This window comes from Spermophilus citellus, assembly GCF_964194105.1.
Source record: "Spermophilus citellus genome assembly, chromosome: 3".
Taxonomy (NCBI): domain Eukaryota; kingdom Metazoa; phylum Chordata; class Mammalia; order Rodentia; family Sciuridae; genus Spermophilus; species Spermophilus citellus.
Window position 1 is genome coordinate 82,323,282 of NC_138184.1, and position 18,894 is coordinate 82,342,175.

Here is an 18,894-nt window from a genome sequence, read left to right on the forward strand (position 1 = left end):
GCTTGAATGCAGTATGAAATTTGAAGAGTCCCAAAGGCTGTAAGTTGACAAGTCTCCCTCCCACCCTGCCCTGTAGCTACCCAGGGGCCTTCTACTGAGGTGGCTATTAGCAGTGGCTGTCTCAACCTTTTTTAAGAAACCCCTGGCACACAGGTCGCCTCTGAACGGCAACACGAACGCTCTTGGCTTTGCGACCCGCTGACTTCCCCTGGAGCTGCCCTGTGCCAGCAGTTCTTCCCCTTGTCACAGTCCCCATTTCATCCTCTGACTAGAGAAAGCGCACAGGGCACCTGGAACCCATCGCAGGTCAAGGCGACAGAGACATGGCCTTTGCCTCTCAGCCTGGGCCCGAGTGTTTTCCTCAGGCACCCAGAGCACTTGGGGTTCTGGGCTGCGAGTCTCCTGGTTCCTCTGCCCTGCCGAGCACCCATCTTCTCGACCCTGGAGCGCGTCATCTGCACATGGGACTGAGTCCCTCTCAGCTGTGTCCCGTGACAGGGACCCACAGTGTTGGCATCTTTGCCTCTGCAGTTCCACCACGTCCCCCTGTATCTCGAGTGGGCTCCAGTTGGCGTCTTCTCCAGCACAGCCCCACAGGGGAAAGAGCCCCAAGAAGCATCTGCAGAAAAGAACATGGTGGAGCCAGAAACCGGTAAGAACAGGTCAATGTCTTGGGAGGGCAGGCGAGGGGTGGGCGGAGAGCCAGGAGCTGTTCAGCAGACCACTGCTTTAGGGCTTTGTTCATCCACAGACCAGCGGGTCTCGGTCTCTGATTACGCAGGTGTTAAAACAGCCCTGAAAAACAGCATCAGAGCAGGGTGATGAGGCCTATGCCTGTCACCCCAGCAGCTCAGGAGGCTGAGGCAGGAGGATCCTGAGTTCCAAGGCAGCCTCAGTGAGACCCTGTCTCTAAATACAATACAAACTAGGGCTGGGCTGGGGCTCAGTGGTGAAGCACCCCTGAATGCAGTTCCTGGTACCAAAAAAAAAAAAAAGATCAGAATTACGAGTGCTGGGCTGCGGATGTGGCTCAAGCAGTAGCGTGCTCGCCTGGCATGCATGCTGCCCAGGTTCGATCCTCAGCACCACATACAAAACAAAGATGTTGTATCCGCCAAAAACTGAAAAATAAATATTGAAATTCTCATTCTCTCTCTCTCTCATAAAAAAAACAAGAATTACGAGTGCAATGTAATGTAGCAGATTTTTAGTTTGTCAGCTAACGGTTAAGGGAAGAAATCCTAGATCTCTTCATACCCAGAAGAGCCCATGAAAGCCCAGAGCTCCATAGGTGGCTGAGGGGCTGGGGGCCATGTTCTTGGAGTGCCTCAGCGCCCTCTGGTGTCCAGCGACTGCACAGGCAGGAAAGGAAAGACCAATGTGTGTCCCCAGCCACAGGGGTGCCAGCCCCCTGGGTACCCCCTCACAGTGGGGCATTGGAGGCAGGATGAGGTTTTCCTTCAGGACTGTGGTGCACACTGCAGGTCATGGCTTGGCCCTGGCCCTCGCCCCGTCAGGATGCCAAAACCTGAGACCCTCCCCGTCCCCCAGCTGCCCCTAGGAGACAGGCAGCTTCCCATGGAACCACCGTAGTCTGGAGACCACGACCATGTCTTAGAATAGACACCTGGAGGGAGGTTCTGAGGACTGGGTTGTTTGACCCAGTTGTTAAAATTTTACCTTCGGCCCACCTCCCACACACAGGGCTTCCAGTTGCTCAGTTTACTAAGATAAGGATTTTCCTCTTAAAGATAGACCATCTCTTGTTTACCATCCTGGTTGTTCCCATATATTTACAAAAAATTAAAGTGTTTTATGGTTTTTTTTTTCATAAAAAAAGTAGAGGAGTCGTCGTCTCTGGTCAGCCAGTGTCAGTTGGATTCCGCGGCCTTCTCTGAGCACAGGCCTTCCGCCATGCCCGCGGCTCATGTCCGCTCCCCGTGGGTCTTCAGGACTGGCCGTCTGTGCCGCGTGAGGTGACCGCCCCTCGCGGCTGGCTGCTGCCTGAGTTTGTTCCTAATAGAGGGTCCACTTCACAGCAGCATCTGCCTTGTTGACCACGGCACCCTGTGGAGTGTCAGGCCCCGGGAGTGCCAGAGGGCAGAGTGGCACCTGCTCCCTGCCTGCTGGCCTGCCCTCCACATCCTTCCACTCAGGAGCCACTGCTGGGGAACTGGCCGCCATGTTGGTGACGTGGGCAGTGCTGTCCTTGGCCCCCGCTCTGGGACTGGGCCGGCTGCCTCCTCTCAGGCTGTTTCTGACCTTGACAGAGAGAGTGGTGCCCACGCACCCTCCTGAGGACGCGGGAGATGCAGCCTGCTGGCCACCGACAGCCCCACGTGGTGGGAACACCTGTCTAACCGGTGGCTGCTGCCCATGGTGACCAAGACAGGCGTGGCATGACTGTCCCCAGCATCTCTCGGCTGGTCACAGGTGGTGTCAGAGGTGGGCCCTGGGGGCATACGGGCTCTAGAGCATGAACAATGGCTTCTTGGCACCCGTGTCCAGACCCTGTCAGAATGTTCCTCTGTCCCCGGTTCCCCGGTTGGTTTTGAGGTCCTGTCCCCTGTCCTCAGGTCCGTGTTGAGTGTCCTGACAGTGTCCAGCCACTTGGAGGGGCTGGCTTCTGCTCACTGGCTGACAGAGGAGGCCTCAGCCTGGATCTGCTCCAGGACGTGGTGCAACGTCCACCCGCTGGCTCACGTCACCTCCTGGGTCAGCGCCCTGAGCCCGTCTTTCTCTTCTGACCATGTTGCCTACACAGCCCCCCGTCCTGGTCCCCTGAGCTGTGCCTTCTCCCCTGCTGCTACCCACCCGCTCTCTGCCCCTTGTTCCAGATGTCATCTTCCCCAGGATGACAGGAGGGGGACCTGCCATGTCTTGGGCTGGGCGGGGCAGGAGGGCAGCTCTGGCAGCTCTGCTCCGCTCTCTGTTCTGGTATCCAAGGGGGCGGCCATGTTATCTCCCCACCTCCAAGACCCTCACCTCCAGATAAAGGGCTCAGGTGGGGGGGTCCTGGAAAGCTGCTGGCGACTGATAACAGTCCTGCCGGTGGCCGCGGGAGCCAGGAGGGGGCAGCGCGCACATTCTACGCCTGATTGTCATGAAGCCTGAGCCCTGGATGTGCCTGTGTGCCACAGTCCGCCTCTCAGCCACCGACATCCACGCCTGACTTGGCCTCTAGAGGTACAGCTAGCCGTGTCTCAGGCAGGTGGCCTTGAGTCTCTCGGGCCAGCTGTGGTCCTTGTGGTGTCACGGTCTCTCCTGGCGTGGTGTGGGACATCAGGGATCAGCGTTTCCCAGAGGTGCGCAAACAGCAGCTCAAGAGCATCCTCAGTATTAAAGGCCCTGGAGCTGAAGGTCCAGCCAGGATCATCTAGTTCAGATTGTAGACTCAGCTTCAGAGAGACTGCTTCACTATCCTGAGGTCACAGAGCTCATTAGAAGCACCTGAGTGTAGAGCTGTGATTGGGGTCAGTCCTTCAGGCCTGGATCCTGGCCTCACTGCTGCCAGTGGGTGTGTCCTGCATTCTGTCTGTGCTTAGTTCATGAGACATGAGTAGAAGCTTCCCATTGGGTGGTTTGAAGGTCTGACTGGGACAGTGAGACCCTGCAGTACAGGGCCCCATGCTTGATGCTCCTGCCTGCTACGAGTGTGTGCCTTGGGGTCCCCACTCCTCCTGCTCCCCGTCATTGGCCTGGTGGACGGTACTGAGTGCCGCAGTCTGGCTGGGCACAAATCATGAGCCACTGAAGCAGGAACAAACTTTATTTCTGAAATCCACCAGCATACTCCACACATGCTCCCCGGGAACTATTCCGAATGCCACGCGGCTACTCACGGAACCACACTCCAACCAGAAATCCCTCCTCTGGCACTTCCCTAACCAATGGGAATTCTCCGGGAATCCCCGCGAGAACTCCAAAGTAGCGAGAACTCCAAAGCAGCAGGCCGAGGCGGACAGCAGTGCTCTAATATACGCAGCTCTACATAACCATCATCATCCCAACGGCCTGCTGGTGTCACCTCTCAACCACTCCATACTGGCAAAAACGCCATGCATCATTCGGACTCGGCTATGGCTCTCAGCATCTCGCCCCTTCTGTTTAATTAACAAGCAATGTGGCTTAGGGACCGTGCCTGTTAGGCTGTCCACTACTACATATGGCCCTTACCCGTCATCGGATGACCTGACCTTAAGGCGTCAGCCTCCTGTCTTAGGTTGGTACCATTGCAATTGGATCATACCCGTCACTGACTACCGGTCCAGCATTCAGCCATACTGTGGATAGGCCTATGCACCAGTGTGGGGGGGTGAGTTTCTTTGCCTCACCTCTGTTGGCCCCCAAATTTGGCCTTGGTGTCAGTGGGAGGGTGAGGTTCTTTGCCTCACCTCTGTTGGCCCCCAAATGTTAGACTATCACTAGCAGAAGGGAGGAGGATACAGAAATGCCACGACACCAAGCCAATTGACGGCTCCTTTGGAAAAATTGTACCACCGGTGACACCATCTGCAAAGATAAGCCAGCACTACCACAATTAGCTACACCAACAGATAGTTCACAATGCATACAAGAGATACATAGTCCAGGCAAGTTCTGCAAGCAGTTCAAAGCAGAGGAATCCATCAATATGTCCATTTCCTCCCAAAGAAATCAACTCCTTGATTGAGCATTACTTGTTGAGTTACTATTCATTGATGCATCAGTTTATACAGTTTACTGTGATAGCTATCGAAGAAGCTGCAGTTTGGTTTTATCTTTGTCTTCACGGGCACTGGGATGAAGATAGGAATTCTGGCAATGATGGCTAAAAAATTATGTAACATTCCAACAGGTACTAAGAAAACAATTTTCTGAACAATTTACATTATTGTGAATAAAATTATTAAACATAATGAAAAGGAAAGGTGAAAGTAAACACACAGATCTGTTAACCTCCTTTTTTATTCACATATTAATACAATCCTCAACAGCTGTTTACCCAATTTAAATTAAACCATTGAAATCACGTGAATAAAAAAAATTCGGATCCATTTTTTCATGAGCTCTCCTCATATATGATATATGGACATACGCACATACAGACATACAACACAAAACACAAGTGTGCACATATAACATACAACACAGAAGACAAGAGTAAAGGCCTTGTAGCTTTACACAGGTGAAATCTCCATTGCAATGTTTAAAAACTCCACAGTCAAAAAATAAAACTGGTCAGAAAAACATTAACCTAGGTCTGTATGAGCTCAAAAAATAAAATAGAACTTCATGATGTGGGAAAAGTCAATAATAAAATAGATATTGAAAAAAGCATCCTGGTTACCACTTGGGTTTGACTCTTATTTGGATATCCCATCCTTTTTCCTGTAACTTGCATATGGGTCTGAAAGTATTCCCACAAGCAAGCCTCAAGGTTTTTTACATTTGAAATAGGCTTTAATGGTGTTCACTATTCATTAGCCTCCATGTGTGGGAGAATCACTGTCGCAGAGGTAAGAATAGCCAAGCTGGAGCTCTGGATATCAGCTATTATGGATTTGAGTCAAATCATCTTCTTTTTGGTCTGTAGAAATTGCTTTGGTTAGTCTCTCTGGAATCCAAATCAGCTGCTGTTCTCCCTGTGGAAACACACAAACAGAACCCCGACTCCAGACAATCACTGGGTCAGGACCTTTCCATTGTCCTGTTAGAATATCCTTCCAAAGTACCTTAGGCTTATGTACACTTTTTGGACACATATGCCTTTCTGCAGGACTAAGCTTTGATGAATCCAAATTTAAAAAGTTTAGAGTAAAAAGGTTTATTTTAAGTTTATCTTTGGGGGATATATACCCCTTTCCAATTCCCTCTTTTTGCTTTAATAAGTACATTTTAATAGTTTGATGAGCTCTTTCAACTATGCTTTGTCCCTGTGGATTGTATGGAATTCCTGTTATATGAGTAATGCCAAATGATGAGCAAAATTGTTTAAAAGAGGTAGAAGTATAACCAGAACCATAATCTGTTTTTAACTGTTTTGGAACACCCACAGTGACAAAAATTTGTAAGCAATGACCTATAATATCTTTAGTTTTTTCTCCTGCATGAACGGAGCCCATCAAAAATCCGGAAGAAGTATCTCAACTGTAACATGCAAATATTTTAATTTTCCAAATTTTGGCAAGTGTGTGATGTCCATCTGCCAAATATGGTTAGGTATCAGTCCTCTAGGATTAACTCCAAGATTAACTTGTGGTAAAAAGGTCACACAATTTTGACATTGTTTTATTATTTGTCTGGCTTGTTCCTTAGTTATTTTAAAATGCTTTTGTAAAGTATCAGATTGATATGGAACCTTTTATGAAAATTTGTAGCTTCTTCTAGTGTAGAGAAAATATGTATATCATGTGTAGTTTTATCTGCTAAATCATTGCCCAAATAAGGGCTCCAGGCAATCCTGTATGTGCCCTGATATGTCCTATAAAGAATGGATCTTTTCTGTCCCATATTAGACTTTGTATAGTGGAAAACAAAGAAAAAACAGTAGAGGAAGGGGAAATCCTACCAGCATCTTCAAGGGAATTAATAGCATTAACTATATATTGACTATCAGAAAATAAATTAAATACAGAATCATTAAACATCACAAAAGCTTGTAAAACTGCATTAACCTCTACCTTTTTAGCTGATTGTTTGGGTACTAAAATGTAAAAATTTTATCAGGGGTAACTACTGCTGCTGTACCATTATTTGACACATCAGTGAATATATTTGGAGAATTCATGATAGGTATTTTTCTTGTCATTTTTGGAAAAACTACAGGATGCGAAGACCAAAAAGACAATAAAGGATTAGATGGTAAGTGATTATCAAATGAAACATTAGATTTACACATGATTATTGCCCAAGTATTTAACTCATTAGCTAACTCATCAATTTGATCCATAGTATATGGAGTAATAATTTTATTGGGAGAAATTCCCAACACTCCTTTGCTGCTTTTATTCCTTTGAGTATTAATTGTCCTACAGCCTCAGGATACCTAGTAAGAATAGTATAAGGAGAATAAGATAAATGTATCCACAATAATGGACCTTCTTGCCAAAATACTCCTGTAGGAATATTTTTTGTTGGTATTACAATAAGTAATAAAGGCAAATTTATATCAATTCTATCCAAATGCATATTTTCCATATATGTTTCAATAATTTTTAATGCCTTTCTTGCTTTAGGTGTTAACATGCGGGGTGAATTTGGATCTGATGGACCTTTTAGGATATCAAATAAAGGTCCCAACTCTCCTGTTGGTATGCCTAGATAAGGCCTTATCCAATTTATTTCTCCTAATAACTTTTGAAAGTCGTTAAGTGATTTGAGTTGATCTATTGTGTTTGAATTTTTGGTGGATGGACCATGGTTGAGGATAATAGAACTCCTAAATAATTAATTGGAAAATTTAATTGTATTTTATCTGTTGCTCTCTCTAGATTATATTTTTTTAATAAATTTGTAAGTGTGGCATAACATTCTAGCAATGTGTTTTTATCTTTATGTGCTAATAATACATCATCCATATAGTGAAATATTTGTAGTTCTGGATTTTGATTTCTAAGTGGCTTGATTACTTTGTTAGCATAAATTTGACACATAGTTGGGCTGTTAGCCATCCCTTGAGGGAGTACTTTCCATTCATATCTCTGATCGGGACATTCATGATTTAGTGCAAGGATAGTAAATGCAAAACGTGGACTATCCTCAGGATGAATTGGAGTTGAAAAAAAAAACAATCTTTAATATATATAGCTAAAACATACCAGGTTTTTGGCAAAGGAGACAATTGAGGAATCCCTGATTGAAGAGGTCCCATAATAACCATCTCATTATTAACGGCTCTTACATCTTGCAATAATCTCCATTTACCAGATTTCTTTTTAATGACAAAAATGGGAGTATTATAGGGAGATATGGAAGGTTGTATATGTCCCTCCTCTAATTGTTGTTTGACCAGATCATGGGCTGCTTGTATCTTTTCTTTAGTCAGGGGCCACTGAGGAACCCATACTGGCCTTTCTGATTTCCAAGTAATTTTTATTGTCCCAGTGACCCCTTCTGAAAACCCAATCCATGTCTATGTATTCCTTGATCTATTTGAATTGGTGCTGCTATACCTTGTTCTTGTTCTCCTTATCTTTTTTCTTTCCTAAAACCTTGACTAGTCCTAATAGTGGGAGCATTTGGATTGATGTTATTTGTTAATGTCAAACCTAATTGATCTAGGACATCTCATCCCCATAAATTTTTAGGAAGATGATCCAATACATATGGCTGTATAGTTCCTTCATATCCTTCAGGATCCTTCCAATCTAATACCATTGCACTTCTATGGGGATTAGTCACCACTCCTAGGCCTCGAAGTGTTTGAGTGGCCTGTTGTAATGGCCAATGTTTTGGCCATTCTTGACGAGGGATGATGCTAAGTTCTGCACCTGTATCCAGTAGCCCATTAAATTCATGTCCTTGAATATTTAGTTTTAGCATTGGGCGAGAATCTAAATTTAAAGACAGCATAGCCCAATCTATACCTGTGCAGCCTAATCCCCTGGAACCTCTTTCTATAGTACTACTGGAAAATTTATCATGTAGGCTGGGTTTATTAATAACTGTGCTATTCTATCTCCTGGTGAAATTACTGATATACCCTTTGGAGAACTAGGTATAATTTTTATTTCACCTTTATAATCGGGATCAATTACCCCAGGACTTATCATAAGTCCTTTTAGAGTAGAAGAACTGTGTCCTAACAATAAGCCTACTATTCCTTGGGGAAGAGGTCCTTTTACTCCTGTGGGAATGATTTGAATTCCCATCTCTGGAGTTAGTACTGCTCTGGCAGAGGTGCAGATGTGCAATCCTGGTTTGTCTGATGAGAGATCTGATGGATAATGTGTCCTGGGCACTACCCTGATGGTGTTGCTCAATTCCTCCATGGTGTTTCTGGGTTCCTCCAGTGCCCTGTATATTTGTGGTCATGGGCCCCAGAGCATTGGGCCCCCCTGTCAGTTTTTTTGGCAATGGAGCCCGATGCCTTTCTCCATGGTATCGTGGATAGACACCTGGTCCTTGTTCGTTTTTTGATAATGGAGTACCCTCTATGGTGGTTTGAGAACAGCATTCATTAGCCCAATGTCTCCCTCTACGGCATCATGGGCAAATACCCAGTATTCTTCTCCTTTAATACCTAGCTTTGTTAAACCCTCCTCCTAAGGGGGAATTCCTTTTAAAATGTCCTGTTTGTTCACAATTGTAGCATGTTTTTGGCCTGGCATCTAAAGCCTGTTGTACTGCAGCTGCCAAGACTTGCCCTTGTTCATTAATGTCTCTACACAATTTAATATATGTTTTAAATCTCCATGTTTCCATGGTCTAATGACCTCTCTGCACCAATGATTTGCTTGCTCATAAACCAGTTGTATTATTAATGGCATTCTTATTCTGTATCCCCCAAAACTCTGGTAGCTGTTTGAATAAGCCTATCTACAAATTCAGCGTAAGGTTCATTAGCTCCCTGTATTACCTTAGATAATTGACCTTGTAAATCTCTATGTCCTTGTAAAGTCTTCCATGCCCTAACTGCGTCTGCAGCAATTTGCATATATACCAGGATCATATTCAATTTGTTGCTGTTGACCCTCATAAGGTCCTTTTCCTAACAACATATCTAGATTTCTTTGAGGGTAACTGGCTGCTGCATTTCGCCTAGCTGTCTCCGTGCAAAATTCCTCATTGGCAACCTTCCATAACAAATATTGTCCTCCATTTAGCACAGATTTACACGTTAGCCCAGGGTGCTGGCGTCATGTCCAAGTTGGTAATGGATTTGACCATGCTTACAGTGAAGGGTACTTGGGGACCATAGGTTGTTACAGCCTCCTTTAACTGCCTCACTGTTTTGAAATCTAAAGCACGGTGAATTCGTTGCCCTCCTGCCTGCTCAAGTACAGGGCATGCTAATCTTTGAGGTCATGTCTCAGGATCCCATCTATCAACTATGGGGGTTGAGGGCCACTCATCTGTCTCCTTAGGTGGAGCTGTTGGTTGAATTACGCCCTCCTGTTGTAGCTTCCCCCCTGATAGCTGTTTCTCCTCTAAGCTTTCTTCCTTTAAATTTTCTTCCTCTGACTAGCTCGAAAGACCTTCTCTTTTACTTGATCTAAAATGTCTTTCTCCATGGTGTGAAACTCTAACAATTTACTTAACACTCTTTCTGTTTGTTTTTTACTAATTTCTAATCTACTATAAATATAATGCAACCCAACAAGATAACACAAAACAAAACCGACACAGAATGAAACAAAAATGGAACAAAAAATTGTTGTATCAATTTTCCTATTTTCTTGACATGTGCATTTGTGGTCTATTTCTATCTCTTCCTCAGGGGCGAATAACTTCAAAGCTTGAGCCAACCATTTTTCCCAGTTTGCCTGAGAAAGTTCTAGGGATAGGAACCTTGAAACAAAAACAAAACAAATCAAAACAAGAACACATTGTTTTTTGAAATGGTCACCCATTCTCTTGCCTTCCCTCAGGGGTGAGCAATTTACCTTATCACTTACCCTCAGACTTTCCCCACATGGGCCACCAATTGCCACAGTCTGGCTGGGCACAAATCATGAGCCACTGAAGCAGGAACAAACTTTATTTCTGAAATCCACCAGCACACTCCACACATGCTCCCTGGGAACTATTCCGAATGCCACGCGGCTACTCACGGAACCACACTCCAACCAGAAATCCCTCCTCCAGCACTTCCCCAACCAATGGGAACTCTCCGGGAATCCCTGGGAGAACTCCAAAGTAGGGAGAACTCCAAAGCAGCAGGCCAAGGCGGACAGCAGTGCTCTAATATACGCAGCTCTACATAACCATCATCATCCCAATGGCCTGCTGGCGTCACCTCTCAACCACTCCGTACTGGCAAAATGGCTATGCATCACTCGGACTTGGCTATGGCTCTCAGCAACTGAATGCCTGCCTGTCTTTGATCCTCAAGATGCAGACAGAGCCACGTGGAGCTGTCCCCAACCGGGCCCCAGGGAGACAGAAGGGAAAGGGAAATACAGGGTGGGATGTGACTTAGAGGGTTTTTTTTTGTTGTTGTTGTTTAATTATTTTGGCTTTAAGCACTGAGGGCAGTGAGGTCAGGCCTGGGGTCAGTAGGCTCCAAGTGTCCAGACTGACACCCGGCTTCTGCAGCGAACCCCTCAACGGCTCCGTGCCCCAGTTCTTCCTTCTATAAGTGGAGCAAGAACCAGCCTAGCTGCCGCCTCAGGAGGCCTGGGGGACTGGCCATCACTCACCCCCTCAGAGCGACCCAGGTCTCCACAGGGCAAACTTGGGAGGACAGTGTTGGGCAGGGCTGCGTGGTGGCTCAGAGCCTGGCTGGCAGCCGAGGTCCCCAGGCCCTCAGCCACCCATCTGAATATGCCTTCGGGGTCACTGGATGGGTGGGTGGTGTGGGGGCCTGGCACAGGCCAGCGCACTGGGAGCAGCATCTGGTGGCAGTCTGCATGCCCCCTGATCCCCGTTCCCATAAGGAGCTGTGCCTGCGCGGGTGGCGGGAAGGCCTGGGAGTGCAGGGGCTGCGTGTTCCTCTTTCCAGGTGTTCTCCAAAGTGGGGGCCGTGAGGAGCTGCTCCGTCTCCAGGAAGAAGAACAAAGCAGGTACCCTGTTCTCATGGAAGGACATGGTTCTGGGAGACCACACCTGGGGGGTTGGCAGGCTTGTGCAGAACAGCCCCTCCTCTCCTGGAGACCCCTGCCGTGCTGTTGGAGAGGTCCCTGGCCCGGGCTCGGAGTCAGAGCCTTCATAGGCCCTCAGGTGGTCCTGAGCTGTGTGCGTGGTGGGCAGCAGCAGCACCCATCAGCATCCATTAGCACCCAAGGCCTCCCTTGTTCCCACACCTTGGCACCCAGGAAATCCTCAGGCATAGCAAAAAGGATGGATTGTAGGCTTTCCCCTCAGTTCCAAGGGAAATGACCCTGATGTGGAACTTCTAGAACATTCCACCACGTCAGTAATCCTGCACCTCCTTGGCCAGTAGGTAGTGGGCAGGCAGAGGCCGCCTGGCCCCTCCATCCGTCCTGGACATTGTACTGACGCAGTTGTCCTCTGCCCACGTGCTGTCCAGCCCTGAGGCCTTAGAGCATGAGCCGGGACGGTCCTTTGTCCTTTTCACAGCCATGCAGTCCCGTCCAGCAGCCTTGGCCTTGCAGAATTGGTGGGTGCAGAATTGGTGGGGTGCAGTGTGAGTCAGCCTGATACCGTCCTGGGTGCCTGTGCGTGTGGCCACAGTGTCTGCTGCTCCTTCATTCCCCATAGGCCCTGGGCCACCAGGTAGTGGGCACCCAGGACAGTAGACCAGAGGAGATGCGGTCCCTTTCACAAGGCACCCGCAGTAGCCGGGGGACATATGAGCTGGTGGCTTCAGCGCAGGAGGCTGTACCAGGAGGGCCATCATAGGACTGCAGTCTCCAAGTCAGACTGGGGCCTGGAGGCAGGGAGGCCAAGCAGCCTGGTGGCAGAGGCTGAGGCGGGAGGTGCCCTGGAAAGGGAGGCAGACTCCCGTTGAGAAGTGTGCCTGGCAGAAGTTTGGACTGTGGCCTGGTGGGCAGCCACCGAGAGTTTTAGCAGACACTTCTATGGCATAGAAGTTAGAGTCCCTTGCCTCCGTCTGCTCAGGTGCTGGAGCAGAGGCCCATGCCTGAGGCCTTCATCGGCAAAGTCGGCCTGCCTTAGGGTTCTGGAGGCCAGAAGCCCAAGGCCAGGCGTTGGCAGCAGTGGCTCCTTCCGAGGGCTGGGCGGGGAGGGGCGGCCTGTCCAGCCCTCCCTGGCTGTGATGGCGTCTCTGTGCCCACAGGGGCTTTCCTGCCTAGGCCTGTCCTGGGTTCGATCCCCACACACCTTTTAAAGGGCACCGGTCACTCTGGCTTAGGGCCCACCCCAGTGACCTCGATTGACTTGATTATTGATGCAAAGAGCTGGTCTCAAGTGAGATTCTGACACCTGGGGTCAGGCCTCCAGTGCAAGACCCATGGGCCCACAGCTCTGCCCCTGTCGTCCCTGTTCTTGAACATTTCAGACCAGTTTGGGAAGGGCAGCTAAGTGCCACATTAGTGGTAGGAGGGTGTCTCAGCCCTTCCATGTCCCATGTCCCTTCCTCCTGCCTGCCCCGCCCTCTAGGACTCTTCCTGATTGGGGTTGGCAGTTGTAGCCACATCTGCTCCCTGCTGAGCTAGGACAATGCTGGTGACTTGGGGGATGTTTCATGCACCTTCTTTGAACCCCGGGGATTACGTGCTGCTGGAGGTTGGCCAAACCTCTCTGGAGGCCGTGGCCCTCGCCCTTCTGTGCTCTGGGACGGCCTTCCTCGGGCTGGACAGCGGTGCCAGAGAGGCCTCAGTGGTTCAGCAGGTGGCAGGTGGAGACAGATGGGTTGGCCCAGTGACCCAGGTGTCCGGAGTGCGAGGTCTGCTCCTGGGTGTCCTGAGCACACGTCCCAGTGAGCCAGCGTGCTCTGTGGCTCCTGACGGAGGTGGCATGTGTCATATGCCCCTGCGAGACATTATCATCAGTGTCACCCACCTGTCTCCAGTGTAAAACCTACTGCCACCAACAGTCTGGAGCTGGGGGAAGGCATTTATTTGGTGATTTCCAGCAAGTTGGTCCTTTATTGTGGACGCCTGTGCTGGGCCTCCTTAGCCAGAAGAGGGTTGGGTCGGGCCCAGGAGGCTCACAGGGTTCCTGAGGGGGACATGGGAGCCCAGACCTGGAGCCCAGAGCCTCAGGTTCTTATCCAGGGACCAGTGACCTGAGTAGGGGACTTGGCCTGTAGAGTACAATGTGACACCTGGGGGTGGAGCCTCCAGCAAGCGCCTTGCTCACAGCTCAGTGGCCTTCTCTTCCCAGTGCCTTGTCCCTTCCCAGTGCCTCGTCCCCAGGGCCAGCCTGAGGCAGCCTCGCCAGCTGCTGCGGCCTGGCTGATGTTCACAGTCATTTTTATTCTAAGCTGTGTTGAGCCCTGTTCCCCAGACGCTGTCGGCCCTGGGTGGCGTTTGCTTGTGGGATTTGCATCCTGGGGACACAGCTGCTAGGACCTCCTGCAGTGGGGGTGCCCCGAGTCCTGTGTCTGGCCTGGAGTCGTTTGCCACACGTGTTGGATGGCGAAATGCACTGGTCATCCCTTGCTGCGTGACGGACACCCTGGGACCTGTAGCTTCTGCAGTAGCAGGTTCTGTGGTCGGGGCTTGGCAGCCCTGCTGGGTTCTGGCTCAGGTCTCTGCTGAGGCTGCAGTAGGTGCCACCTGGGTCGCAGCCCCTGGAAGGCCCGCCAGCACTCAGGACTCGGCCTCTGAGGTGATGCACACAGGGCCATGGACGGGGCCCAGGCCCTCACCTGGGGCTTCTGCCCTGGACGGCTTGAGTGTCCTTCCAACATGGTGGTCAACATCCCCAGGGTGAGGCCCAGGAGAAAGCTAGAGGGTTGGCCAAGGTGACCTGTACCCTCCCCTCCTCTCCAGGCCAGCCCTGACCTCTGCCCGGAAGAAGCAGCTTCCCCGAAGCAGACCTCATCCAACATCCTGGTGCGGAACATCCCCTTCCAGGCTGACCGCAGGGAGATCCGCAAGCTCTTCAGGTGAGCTGTGCTGCGGGAGGTTCGTGGCCGGCTAGGCAGGGCGCCTGTTGGCTGGGCTGTCCCCATGGGTCAGCATTGTGGGGTTCAGAGGTCATCTTCTGGCTGATTCATCTCCTGTGACCTCGGAAAAGTCAAAACATCCTTCCTCAGGTGGGAGGGGGGCAAGCCAGTGTCCCCCTGGCTACCCAGCAGCTGCAGGAGGTGGGTCAACATTGCTGGTGACCCCAGGCACCTCTGCTGAGGCTCTGCCCGGAGCTGGGTCACCAGACACCAGCCTCTTGATCCAAGCTCCCAGGGCGTCGTCCTGTCCAGGCGGTAGTGGACCCCTGGGCTTAGTGGCTCCTCACAGGATGTCCACCCGAAAGGCAGCAGACTACCTACTTCCCACGCCGCCTACTAGCACAGGAGCCAGGTAGGGAGGGGACAGCGACCAGCGGATTGGGGGCTGTGGGGACACTGCTGGCCCATAGTGATTCCACAGAGGAACCTGGATTTCAGACCAGGTCCTGTCGCATTTTGAAGGAAGACCCAGCCGTCCAGTCTTAAGGGAATCTAGCAGCTAGCTCCATGCTGCACAGAGCAGAGCCATCTGTGGGGGTGGCCACTGTGTGCTTGGCTGGGGTCTAAGAGCGCTTAGGGTCTACCGTGTGGGTGACCATGGAGAGTGTCCCTCCCAGGCCTCCGTCTTTCAGCCTCTGTTGGTCACATTCTGTATGAAGATAGGAGAGCAAAGTCCCTAGAATCACCAGTTAGCGTCTGGCAAGGCAGACCACGTGCAAGAGGAGACAAGGAGTGACCTGTGTGACTGCCCTGGGCGCCCCGCTATGGATGGGGATCCACTCCTGCTCCCGCCCACCCTCCCTCATCTCCAGGCTCCACTGGCTGGAGCTGGTCTGGGCAGTGGGTCTCCCTTGGTCCTGGTGCCCTGCCTGGCAGGATAGGGTCACGACTTGGGGGGTTATTTCCCTGCATGTGGAAGGAGCTTGAGGTCGTGGGTATGGTGAGGGCCATGGCGTGTGCGTCTGCGTGTCTCCACCGCTTCTGCTTCTTGAAGAGCCCAATTTAAGACCCGCTGGATCAGCACAGGCTGCTGAGAACAGCATGCGTTGATCAGAAAATAATGTCCCTGGGAAACACAGTTCCTCTTGGCTCCCTGGTGCATCTGGGTGACACTTATCCAGGGGAACAAGGCAGGTGGCCGAGGGCGGAAGGATTTCTTTGATCTGAAGCTCCTCGCCTATTGTAGGAGACCAGGACTTACTATCCCCTGAACATAATTACAGGGTCCCCTCCCTGCTTTGTCCTGGTGGAGTTTCCCAGACCTGGGAACCAGGCCCTTCCCTCTCCCTGCTCCCTCTCCAGGCCTCCTGGGTGGCACTGGCTGGTGGTTTGAGACAGTTCTCAGTGGCGGACAGCAGGGGTCGCTGTGAGCCTGCTCAAGGACTGAGGCTCCTCCAGGAAAGCCCCAGATCTCAGACAAAGCCACCAGCCAGCAAAGGTCACCTGCCAGGGGAGGACCTCAGGACCGGGGGACAGTCTGGTGCTCTGCGTCAGGCTGGTTCTGCAGGCTGCCCTCCCAGGTGTAGGAAGAACCACCAGCCCCCGTGTGGCACGCTCTCGGTATTGTGTCTGTACCCAGCGCCTTCTGTGCACCTGTCCCCCTGTGCCACACGCAGCCCTGTGAGGGAGGAGCGGCCACCGTCCCCTACACCCGCAGGGAGACTGGAGAGGAGGAGGGCAGTCCTGCCTGGGACCCCAGCACCACGACGGCTGAGGGTTTCAGCTGGTCTGACCCAGACCCCGGCTGGGAAGGCTCCTCTCTGCCACCCTTTGTCTTCCTCCCGGGTCTGGAAGGCCCTGGTTGGTCTGAGTGGGGACGCTGTGCCTCCGCCAGCCTGTCGTTTTTACCAGGTGCCGTGTGGGGACCACATGCCACTCCATGGCCCAGAGCCTGTGGAGACTCGGGGGGAGCCCATGCAGCAGGCTCCCGGCCCCAAAGGCCTCGGCTGGGCCCCCCAGGGCTCTGCCCTCTGCACTTGACCACGCTGTGCTCCCGCCCGTGAGTAGTCCAGCCTTGGTGATGCCCAGACGGGCGCCAGAGGCCCTGCGGACCCTCACTTCCTTGGGGTCATTGTGGGCGGCTCAGGGACTGCTGTGGGAAGCTCAGAGTCCACACACCGTGGAGCAGGCTGGGCAGAGCGGCCCCACCCCCTGCCCGGCCACTGGCTTCCTGGGCCTCGGTTTCTCCTGGCTTCAGACCGTGCAGAGCTCATGACGCAGGCGCCGTGGTTCCCGATGGTGCAGGGGCGACCTGGTGGTCCTGCGTGCTGGGCCAGGCTAGGGGACTGGGCTGTTTCTGTCCTCGGGTCCCGTGGTCATCAGAGCCTGCGGGTTGTCCTCAGCCCCATTTCCCAGTAGGGAAACCAGCTCCTGAGCCCGAGCCCTGCCCCCTCAGTCCTCAGGTTCGTCAGACTGTCACCCTGCTACTCCCTCACTGCGTGGCCGCCCTCCTGGGAGCTGTTCAGAGGTTGAGATGAGATCAGGCACCTGGCAGGAGCAGCAGGCGGGAGGACCTGCCAACAGTGTCACCCAGGGCAGAGCCCTTGGTGGCAGGACCGAGTCCTTCCCACTTGCCTTCCTCCCTAGTCACATCCTGCCCTCGTCGCCTCCTGAGCTGCCTTGGGCCAGGCTCTAGGGAACCTGCCCCAAGTTCTGCTGCCCCTGCCACCTGCCCAAAGGCTCTGTGGTCACAGCTGGGGGCCCCAGACTCTGCAGGGCCCCAGCGCACAGTGGCTCGAGCAGACTCCACCCCACAGCCAGAGCAGGGCAGAAGGGGTTTTGGGCCCCCAGCATGTGCCCAGAGACCTACGTTGCTTCAGATTCCTAAATAAGAAATGAGTTTTGGTCCAGACATCCCTGTCTGATCCACCATGTGCCCTTCCCTAGTCTCCACCTGAAAGTCCCCCGGGTGGAGAGGCTGTGGGCTGGGGGCATGCAGGGCAGGCTCCGGGGCCTCTGCCCTTGGGCACCAGCCCCTGTGTACAGAGCTGAAGGACTCGCTGGACAGGTCTCACTTCTGCCCATGTTTCACATGATGGCCTTCCATACCAGGGCACTTGTGGGGACGATGCTGGGACAGAGGTGGCCAGGACTGAGGGCACTTGGGAGGCCTCGGGGCTGGGCTGGGCATGTCCCCATGCTCTAGTTCATTGTCCCTGAAGCCCAGTGTGCTAGGAATTCTGTTGGATATGGTTCTGGCTGAGGCCCGTGTTCTTCCTCGTCATTTTACAGATGTGGAGGCTGGGGCTTGGGGACTCTGGGCTCCCTGGTCACCAGCTGGTCACTGTAGGACCACAGCAGGAGCCCAGGTACCTGGGCTTTTCTGGACCCCTGTTGGCCCAGAACAAGTCCCTTAGCCTCAATTTCTCCTGAACTGGCCCCTCTTGCTGCCCATCCTCCTGGGAGGAGCCACAGAACACAGGGCTCTTGGGTCATGCAGCGCCCCACAGAGGCCGGGCATTGGGTCCTCAAGACCTGCGGTCCCTCTTGGGAAGCACTGTCCCGAGGCGGGCGTGGCTGGGCCCTCCATATTGACACCTGATGCAGCTGCAGGGGGCGCAGGTGCGGGTGCCAGTCGGTGTGCGTTCTGCATGGGTATAGCCAGTGCCTGCCCCGACACTTGGGTGTCCCAGGTGAGGGTGGGCGGCAGCCACAGACTGTGTCGTCACCTACCATTTCCTGGTGCCTGTTATCTGCCCAGGGATCCAATCTCACAGGCCATTGTGCACCTCGCGATCAGTGCGGCCCTGGCTTTGAGCAGCGGCAGGGAGGGGGAGGAGGCCGCCAGCACTGCATCCTGCCCCCTGTCCCTCTCCATGGTCAACAGTGATGACGCAGCCGCCAGGCCCTCCTCCGCCTCCCCGTGGGCAGCTCAGCGTGTCCCCACCTGAGCCCACTCGCTCACTCCATGGAACTCGGGAGCCCACCCAGTGCCAGATGCAGGCTGGGGATGCAGAGGTGCACAGGACAAAGGAGGCTGTTGCGTTGGTGGGCAGGGTGGGCAGGGAGCTGGGCGAGGGCTCCAGGTGGGCACCTGCTGCAGCCTGGGCCAGCTCAGTCGATGCCCAGAGGACGTGGGGTCTCTTAGGTGACAGGTGCCTGGGGCACATGTTCAGAGGGGTCCCAAGGGGCTGGGGTTCCCAGAGAGAAGGTGACAG

The 18,894-nt window shown here is 52.3% G+C and overlaps 1 protein-coding gene across 1 annotated transcript in view; it reads left to right on the plus strand.

Moving 5' to 3' along the window:
* LOC308645226 (putative RNA-binding protein 19) overlaps positions 1-18,627 on the plus strand; it is a gene marked incomplete at both ends in the record, with an annotated part of 40,380 nt that extends 21,753 nt beyond the window's left edge. The window contains 6 exon segments of the mRNA XM_081287304.1: positions 532-652; positions 11,580-11,705; positions 12,223-12,262; positions 14,562-14,596; positions 14,599-14,677; positions 18,438-18,627. Of these exon segments, the coding sequence (XP_081143430.1) occupies positions 532-652; positions 11,580-11,705; positions 12,223-12,262; positions 14,562-14,596; positions 14,599-14,677; positions 18,438-18,627 (591 nt within the window).
* Positions 18,628-18,894: the final 267 nt, after the last annotated feature.